Source organism: Mustela nivalis (assembly GCF_964662115.1).
Source record: "Mustela nivalis genome assembly, chromosome: 9".
In the NCBI taxonomy this organism is placed as follows: Eukaryota; Metazoa; Chordata; class Mammalia; order Carnivora; family Mustelidae; genus Mustela; species Mustela nivalis.
Window position 1 is genome coordinate 54,713,418 of NC_139028.1, and position 9,881 is coordinate 54,723,298.

A 9,881-nucleotide genomic window follows, 5' to 3' on the forward strand; every position below is an offset into this window, starting at 1 on the left:
GATATCTTACACATTGCAGTAATCACAGCCACATTTGCTTTGCTTTACTTGCCCATCTGTCTGATTTGACTTCAGATACGAAATAGAATTTTGAGGCTTCAGAGCCTGTAAAAAGTCCAGTGATGTTTCCTTCTTTGATCTATTCCTGTTCCAGGCAACAAGATTGATCTGGCTGAAAGGAGAGAGGTCTCCCAGCAGAGAGCTGAAGAATTCTCAGAAGCTCAGGACATGTATTACCTGGAGACCTCTGCCAAGGAATCAGATAACGTGGAGAAACTCTTCCTTGACTTAGCGTGCCGCCTCATCAGTGAAGCCAGGCAGAACACACTTGTAAACAATGTATCCTCGCCCTTACCCGGAGAAGGGAAAAGCATCAGCTATTTGACTTGTTGTAATTTCAACTAAAGGCTGAGGCAAGGAGAAGCAAAAGGAATCAGCAGCTGCCCCGATGGGCCCCAAATTGCTGGGGGAGATCTGGTGATGACTATGGCTCCTGCTCTCAGACCTTCTGACTCCCGTGGGATCCAGAGCTTACAGAGCATGGCAGGCCGAAGGCTTTGTCCACAGGCCAGCATTAGCAGAACATATAACGGTTTCACCCTTTTGCAGTCAGGAGTTGGAGCAAGGAGAAAATTGCACTAGGCGCTCCGTGATCTGCAGAGCATGTTGCTTTTGTTCTTTAAAAAAAAAAAAAAAAAAAAAAAAGCAAGTAAAAGCGCATTCCTGAACACAGCCCTGGGGGAAATGTACTGTAGGGAGATCCCTCCTGCACGTCAATGGGTGCATGTAGGGGCTGTGCTTTAGGGCTTCTGGGGGCCCTGGTTTTCTTGTCTACCAGATAAACCAAAACTGGGAAGGCCAAGTACTGCCTCTGTGGTGTGTGTTGATGACTCCATGGAGACTTTGAAAAGTGTTACTTCTCTTGTCCACAGGCACTTTCAAGAACTTTGGGATGTAAAAATGAAATGAAACCTTTTCCCATGACCAACAGTTAACAATCATTGGTTTAATATTATATATAAGCTCCATGACTCCTTTTGGTGCTAATGAATCCGCTCTTTCATAGACCAAACAATTTAGTACATCGATGTCCTTAAATGTATTACATTGAAATAAAAAAAAAAGGGAAGTCCATGAATCAGCACTCTTTCTCAAAGTCTCATTACTACCTTCTCTAGGGTGGATTTGTTGGAAAATAAAATATTTTCATGTTCTTTCCCCTCTAAATCTCTACCATTTTCTTCTTCTATTCTCTCATCTTTCCAGCCTTTTAAGTAAATGAAAACATTAGAAAATTGAGAAAAAAAAATGGCTGGTGATATTCTAATGTAAAAGACTAGCTCTAAGACATCATGAGTAATACAAGAAAACAGACCTGATCTGACCAAAATACTGTGGATTAATGGACTGCGATGCAGAGTTCTAAGCAGAGCACAGTCCTTGATAAGCAGGTGACATCTTTTACTTCCTGGTACTATCCATCTTGGACAGACCAAGGCTTAGAATTTTGTACATGTTTTTAGTATGATAAGTGACAATAGCAACAGAGGAAAAGTCTCATGAACCATTTTTGTATCTTCAGTAACCTTGGAAAAATTCTGCTTGTGGAAGCAGGCGGAGCTGTCATTAGTTGCCTCCTTCATGTTGTAAAGTTACTCTCAGACACACGACCATACATTCTTTCCTATTTTTCTTTTCCTTTCTCTCCTGGTATTCCTGGTATCCCCATTCTTTCTTTCTTTTTTTTTTTTTTTTTTTAACTCCCTCCCTTTACATGCATGTGTTACTGCACATCTCCAATTCAAACGGAGGTGTATATGCCTTTAATTAGCCAATTTTAAAACACGACTCAAGATGGAAGATGTGCTGCTGGATATTTGTTACTAATTTCTTTAGTGCCATACTTTGATGCCTTCCAATTTGTTCACTGATATAAATGCAAATTGGGGAAATAATTAAACCTGTATGCTGTTGATGCCGTCAGATGTTTCTGTAGCTTGCCACTTGGCATCGCTGAGGGATGAATAATGGAATAAGGGCAGGATATGCAATTTCTGTTGTTGTAGATGGTGGCAATCTTGGTCCTGATATGTTGATGTTTGAAAGCTGTTTAATTTTAAAGAAATGAGGTGCACAGAGACACGATATTGATAAAGCATTTCCAGTGTTCCTCTAGCAGATTTCAAACTGACTCATCTCTGTATACAAATTATACATATTGTATAAGGGATTGATACTTTTGGTTGGCTTCACTGTGTTTGTTCTGATCCTCTCCTATGGGTGACAGAAAGAGATCCCAGAAGTTTGAATTGCTTTCATTTTGAATCTGTTTCTCCAGGAAAGAAAAGTCCTTTTAATAAATACCAACCTAAATAATTTCAATAATTGTTGCTTTTCCCTCCCCTTTTCTCCCCTAAGCCAGCAACAATGAAAGTACTCAGAAAACAAGTTGTCAAAGTGGGCATTAGAACTTCTCTTTTTAAAACTGTAAGGAAATGTCTAAAGGTTTAGATTTATTGTCTTTTCTTTAGGGCAAAAATCCAATTCCCAAATCATAACTGAACTCTATCTCCACAGCAGCAAGTGTGTTGAAACTAAAACTGCTTTGTGACTGCAGACAATTAGGTTAGACAAATTTAGTTGTAGAACAGCTTCTAGGATTATTCTTGCACTCTAAAATTCCTTTTCCCTAGGGCTCAGCTGCTTCAGTCTACCCTTGGTCATACTCCTAAGGGGATTAGAAAGTTCTGCTCTTGGGCCCTTCCTTTCCTGTTACTCCTTGCAGCCTTTCCATAATGTACAGTCACCCATCCATGGCCCATAGGTAGAGATACATGGGAATTTAGAACTTTTCTCCTTGCCTTAGTTGTGTGAATTCCAGATTAGGCCTTATGGACACTTGTTCACTGGTACATCTCTAGTTTCAGAACAATCCCTGACCATATTGTTGGTGCTCAATAAATATTAGTTGAATAAATGACTTAGTGCCAAGTGGAGGTTGGCCAGTTACATAGAAATTTCTCTAATAGAACTTGAGAAAGGATACTGATTAAATGTGATCTTCTTAACCTAGACCGGAAACTAAACTCATTGGTTTGCTTACTGGTGGTTATTGCCATGGCAACATTTGCTAAGATGACCCTTCTTAAATAAAAATGAAGTCTTACTTCATGGTGGATGAAAAAGAGAATTGCTTTCTTATAATTCAGCTTGGCTTGGTCTGCCTCACACTATCAGAGTCTGTCTGCTTCCATTTTTTTCTTCTTTTAATAAAGTTACAAAATATTTGGCAAAACTTTTCCTTTTCCAATGAAAACCCATCATATTTATGTCCTAGAATCAGGCGTGAGAGAACCTGTGAAATCATATAGCTCGCTGACATTAATGATATTTTATTGTAGCTTTGGGTAGTCTGTATCCTCATAGGATTTTGTGCTTTTTCCTTTACCTATATAAGGCTTCTTATGTTTTTATTATTCTTGTTGTATTAATATTTAATTTTGATTATGCAGGGCCAATTGGCCTTTCTGCAAATTAGATTAGGCCATTAGGGTTCCTGGTCTTTCTTTCCCCGTCTTTTCTACTCATTTCATGTTACCATCTCTTCCTGAGTAAAGTGGCAAGTGTAACTAGAAATGAAAGTCAAAGGGATTGATTTGGTAATGTGACAGTTCCTGAAAAAGGGTAAAAACCACTGGTCAATATAATATATTTGGGTTAGGATTATTTATTTTAAACAACTTAGATTTGTTGGAGAGAGGAGGCAGAATTGAACAGAGGAGTGGGTCTATTCATGACTGCATACCTTTGGAGGATACTGGTGAGTTCCAGTGTTAGGTCAATGATTTGCCTCATTTAACTTCTCGGCTATTCCATAATTCTTCCAGATTCAGCATCAAATTTCAGTTAATGAATCATCTTGAATAGATAACAGTTGCAAGTGATTTTGAATTGCTCTTCTGACTAAATGAAAACATCTTTTTTTATAAACCAAGTCACATAAGATATCTCACAACCAGAAAAAAACTTTCATTTTGTTCCCCACATATCAAAACAATGGCTCTAAAAATATACGTTTTCTATTTCTTAAGTCTGCAGAACTCATAGCCTTCTGTTCTTTAGGGAATAGTGCCCTATTAGCTCTTTTAGGGTTTGCCCTTTGTTGTCTCGAGATTTTTTTTTTTTTTTTTTCCCAACTGCAACTGGTTACTTACTTTCCTCAACCATGGTGCTGACAGATGCATTTTAAAGCAACTATAATACTTTTGAGACTTAACTAGAAGTTCAAAGACAGTGAATAAGATGTGTATCTCCTGGTTCAGACAAACATTACTCCACACAAGCAATCTGGTTGAGCACTAATTTTGGGATGAGGGGAATGTGCTCTTTTTTCTTCTTTTCAAATTTCATTTCTGTCCCATGAGTGTATTTGTTTAAAAGGAAAGCTGCCTTCCCTTACATTTATCACACTAGGTAGAAATCATACTGAATTAAGAAATTATCCTATCTTCAAGCAGCTAATTAATATAGTAATCTTGGAACAAGAGAGCTGACACTTCATCTTTCCTAAGCCTATGATGTTGGAAGGTTATAGTCACCTCTGGGAACTATACTTTTGAAATTAAAAAGAAACTGAAGCATAATAAAGATGGTGAAGAATTTAAAATTTATGACATTTGAAGAATATTTGAAGGAGTTGGGGGAGATTTAGCCTGGGAAAGAGAGAGGGATACAGTTAGTGAATTAGAGCAAGACTGGTTCAAAAGGATGGAATGAGGTCCACTGAGGCCATAGGGCCACAGATTTGGGATCTAAGGGAGAACTCTCTCAAAACGGCGGGTCACCAATGGAAGGAGCTGCCTTAGGTAATAGTATGCATCAAGCAGATGCTAGATGATGAGGAAAGGTTCAGGTTCGACTAGATGACCTATTAATTTACATTGTAGCACTTTGCCTCTCATAACATGTTCAGTTAAATATGTTAACTTACAGCTAATGATTTTTTTTAAGGACTGCTTTTCTGCCAGTCTTCTTGGAAGGAGGTTGGTTACATGTTGTTTGGCTAAAAGACTGGCTTGTCATTATGCCCTAGGCTGGGACTGCTTCGTCAGTCCATTCACTGATGTCCAGTTGAAATCATAAACTGGTTCTTGAGCTAAAAAGAAGTATTGTTTTAATAGAATTTATGTAGAATCATGGAAATTATGTTTTTGTCACGTGGCAAACATAGGCCATGCTCAGTTTAGTGAATAACTGGTATCCAGGATTTCAGACCAGGCCTTTTTTGCAGAACAGAATCTTCAGTTAAAGATCCCATAAATAAACCAATATGAAGTTTTGCGGCTTCCATTAGAGATGGGCTGGTGTGTTCATGGCATAAAGGAGATCTTAAGATCTGTCTTGGCAGAATCTCAAATGACAGTTGGTTAGTTGGGTTGATTCTCTTGGAAAAAAAATAAAAAAAAAACCCCATGATTTGCAAATTATTTTAATAGAACCAAGGCCAAATTTCTTCAGTAGAAAAAGTAACAAAACATGAGTTTTCAGAAATCAGAGACACTATAAGCAACACTTACTAATAAAGCCCATGACCAAATGATTCCACCTGCAAAATAAGTTGCATCCCTGTTAGGCTGATAGATGGGTTTTCATTAGTCTTTATAAGTCATTGGTCTTGCATCCGTATGGTGAGAAACACTTGAGTTTGGATAAGACTTTCTTTGACTCCTTTAAATAAGAGGTTAGAGCACAAAAGCTAGCCACCTCTTTGAGTTACTTAGGTACATGAGACAAATTCTTAATTTCCACTGAATTAGAGCAGAATTTTTGGAGATGTTGTGTTCTGGATCCTAATGGAATCCTTGATGGGTTATAACTTTAACACTTCAAGGAGTGTGTAAAGGGGGGAGGTGTATAAAGGGGGAACACCAGGTTAGATATGAGGAGTCCTAGTACTGCCATGAATTAGCTGTATCTTTATGCAAAGCACAATCTCTTGAGGATCAGTTTCCTCATCTATGAGATAGACTCATAATACCGGTTAGGATTATTGTGAAAATTAGGTAAGATAAATTGAAAGTTAGTACAGTGCTCAGTAGGCAGTATGCAGTCAAACATTAGTTCTTTTCTCTTTACTTAAGGGCAGACTTTGGATGGTCTGATACAATATAGATCCTTAGGTCAAAACAAAGAATCCATTTCAACTTTGAAGAAAAGAGCACCGTTTCTGAAAGGGCCTTAAAAAGAAGTCACTTATTTGCTCCATCTTTCTGCCTTTGGACATTACTATCACCCAAGAGTCTCTTTATTTCTTTACATATTTCAGGAAAGGTAATCTTACACTCTTTCCCAATGGACAATTCCAGGGTTGCAAACTCCTCATTATCAGGAAACTTAACTTTATTACTGAAATACCTCACAGTGCAATTTGAACCTCTTTCTTCTTGAGCCCATTCTCCATGGGAAGAAAAATGGGTTGATCCTATCTTTGTAAGGGACCATGTTTTCCATTTATTATTGCCCTTTGCCTTTTTTCCCTTTAATGACAGTCAGAAAAAGCTCACCATGGTGATAATCATTATTCTCTTGGGTAGTGTCAGGCTAGGTATTTATAAATTCTTAGTTTCTTATTAGTATCAGATTTGGATCATAATTTCACTGTTGATTAACTTTTCAATTATCCATTTATTTTTCTTCCTTATATACTTGATAACAAAGTGTGCTTCTGAAGAATTATTCTGGTTGTGTGGTTCTTGTTTTCTCCTCTTGGTAAAAATAGAGTCATGAATCCTAGTTTTGTCATCTGCTTTTAGAATTTCATTTCATAGATGACGTATATTTGATGGACATAATTACCAACACCCAAATTTAGCAGGGTTTTTTCCCCTTTCTACTTGTGCACTGTATTCTGAAATAAAAACTGGAGTACCAAATGCCTAATAAAGCAAAAACTCATGTACAGAACAACAAAAGAATCTGGTCTGTTAGGGTAATTTATCCTTAGTTAGTTGAATGGTCCACAGCTTTGTTTAAGGTTATACAGTTATGCCTGGATTAAATAACAATAGCAAAACTTGATAAGCCTTCTGAAAAACAGCTGCTAAACGTATTGCTTTCTGGAATGTAATCATTAGAAATACTCTCTCATTCTATACAATTGCAGAATGCTAGTGGAACTTTCTTGTAGGCTATTTGACATTGAATGTCAATTGATTTAAAACATTTTTTTAATCCTCTTATTCCTTTAAGGCGTGTTGGGGCTTTCATGTCCCTTTTGTGGAAAATTTCAAAATGACTGGAATGTTGGCTTCTAATTTCTGCTCACTGAAGTGTCCTCTAGACATACCAGATGGTTGGAGCTCCTTTGATGATATGTAAGGGAGCTACATAAATGTATTTATGTAAATACACTTACATAAATGTAAGTGTGTGAGTAAAGTTGCTGTTTTCAGCAACACACACACACCCCTCCAAAAAAAACTCTGCTTAAAATTTCAAATAATAAAGGATTAAGAAGAGATTTTTGATCATCTAAAGGGAAAAAGTTGTGCCCCACATATATTGTTACAATACTTTAATGCATGACTTTTAGTGTAGGGATGAAATAAAATGCAAAATATATCATTCTGGAAGTCTTCTCAGCAGCTTGTTAAAATATTTAGAGAAGCTGTTTTATAAAGACTTAGAGAACCCCTGAATTTCCCCCCTTTCCTATCTCTTTCCTTTAAAACATGGACCTTTAACATACACATAGTTTTAACAAACATGTTAACCATCAAATCTTATGAACTCAGTTATTAATATCTGGCTGGTTTTAAGCATAGGCTCTCAGTAATATCTGAATACACCAGTATGTAAAATCTTAACTATCTGCTTCAATACAGGCGTAATACTTGGTTTTAAATGTTAATATATAGTACACTGTATTGTCCTATGTGTTCATGTATTTAGTTTGTTTAATAAAAAGCCTGTTAGGAATATAAGCCCATAATGACTTGAGTGCACTTAGCTGAAAACCTTCGATTAAAGGTGATTATATGAAAACCTCAATCCGCATTAAAAAGGTGGGATCAGAAACAGGAATGTGAACAAAAAAAGTCTTTAATGAAGTTGCATCCCTCTTTTTAGAATAAAGACATAATTCATCCCTTTAATGTGTTCAATTTGGTGTTTTTAGTATTTTTTAAAAGTTGAAAAACACTCACCATTATCTAACTCTAGAACATTTTAAGTATCCCCCCAAAAAACTCTGTACTCATTAGCAATTACGTCTCCACCCTCCTCCCCCAGCATCTGGTAACCACTAACCTACTTTCTGCTTCTATGGATTTGCCTATCTTGGACACTTTATTTAATTATACAATATATGGTTTTTTTGCATCTGACTTCTTTCACTTAGCATAATGTTTTCAGTTTTATGTTGTACTACAAATCAATATTCTTTTTATGGCTAAATATATTCCACTGTATGTATATTCCACAATTTACTTGTCCATTCATCGTTTGATGAACACTTGGGTTGTTTCTATTTGGGGGTGGTTATAAATAATGCTGCTATGGACATTTGTGTACAAGTTTTCTGTATGGGTATATACTTTCACACCTCAAAAGCAATTAGTCTAACAAATCACTTGTGTTCACTTAAGCAGAACCTCTTAAAATCCCACTTGGAGAATGCAATTTACAATCTTAACTCGATTGGTCAATTAGGAGACCCCCGAATAATGGCTAACATCTCAATATGTCTGTAGAAATCTTTCTATGAACCTACCATCTATATATGATAATCAATTTCATGAAGGCTGCTTCAGTCTTGTAGAAATTGAGTTGTCATCGCATAGAGAATTTCTAAGGTCCTCTCCATTGTTTCAAGGGATAGCTACAAACCATGTTGGAAAGTACTCATTCAATCTTCTAGGATTCAATGAAGGAGCACTTTTAATATATACTTTCCTTTACATACTGACTGTCTTTAAAATTTGGATTTTTCCATCTTTTTTTATTAATTATTTTTATTCACACATATTGTATTATTTGCCCCAGGGGGGATTTTTCCATCTTGAAAAAAGCTTGTCAAGTCACCAAACCACCTGTCCATTATAGCTTAAGTTTTAATTAAAAGATAATTCATACTGAGAGTAAAAGTAAAAAGAATGTATTTTGTGTGCAAAGGATGAATGTATTAATAACTTTTTATTTGTAAAGTTTTTTTAAAAAGATGAATGGAAATTGCTTTCTCATGTACTTGTATATAAATAAACATTTCCTGTTGCCCACATGTGGAGTATCATATGCTATCAAAGTACACAGAAGCAAATAAGCTTTAAGTACATGAAAGTCCTTCAGCATGAGGTGGAATGTGCTCTGAATTTGGGCATCTGAGTTTGTTTATTCTCTAATTGGCTAACCTTGGACAAGTCATTTAACATTTTGCACCATAAATTTCTCCTTTGTAAAACAAGGGACTAGATTAAATAATTTTAAGGCCTTCTGATTCTAATACTATATTATAACTATAATACTCTGCTATACGAGACCAGTGCTCTAACCCCTGAGCTACGGAGCCTACTCTGCTATATTCAGAATGTGAAAGTTACATGCTCATTATTTCTAATGGTGAGAAAGATGCTTTATCTGAAGATGTAGTGAAAAGAGTATTACACTGAGACGCAGAAGACAAATTCTAGTCCCAGTTCTAATATGGACAAGCTGTGTGACTTTGGGCTAATCATTTAATTTCAAGCCTCAATTTTCTCAACTACAAAATACACAGCAGATTAGGTATCTTTAAGGTCCCTTCATCTAAAACACATTATTTCGTTCTATATTCTTTGGAGACATCACTTAAGACCTTATCTATCACGATTAGGAATGAAACTACT

The 9,881-nt window shown here is 36.3% G+C and overlaps 1 protein-coding gene across 3 annotated transcripts in view; it reads left to right on the plus strand.

Moving 5' to 3' along the window:
• Positions 1 to 9,277, plus strand: part of RAB30 (RAB30, member RAS oncogene family) — an 80,618-nt gene extending 71,341 nt beyond the window's left edge. For all 3 annotated transcript variants that reach the window (XM_082682896.1, XM_082682898.1, XM_082682897.1), the window contains exon 5: positions 155 to 9,277. In XM_082682896.1, coding sequence (XP_082539022.1) covers positions 155 to 405 — 251 coding nt within the window. In that variant the 3' untranslated portion in view covers positions 406 to 9,277. The remainder of the gene's footprint in view (positions 1 to 154) is intronic.
• The last annotated feature ends 604 nt before the right edge of the window (positions 9,278 to 9,881 follow it).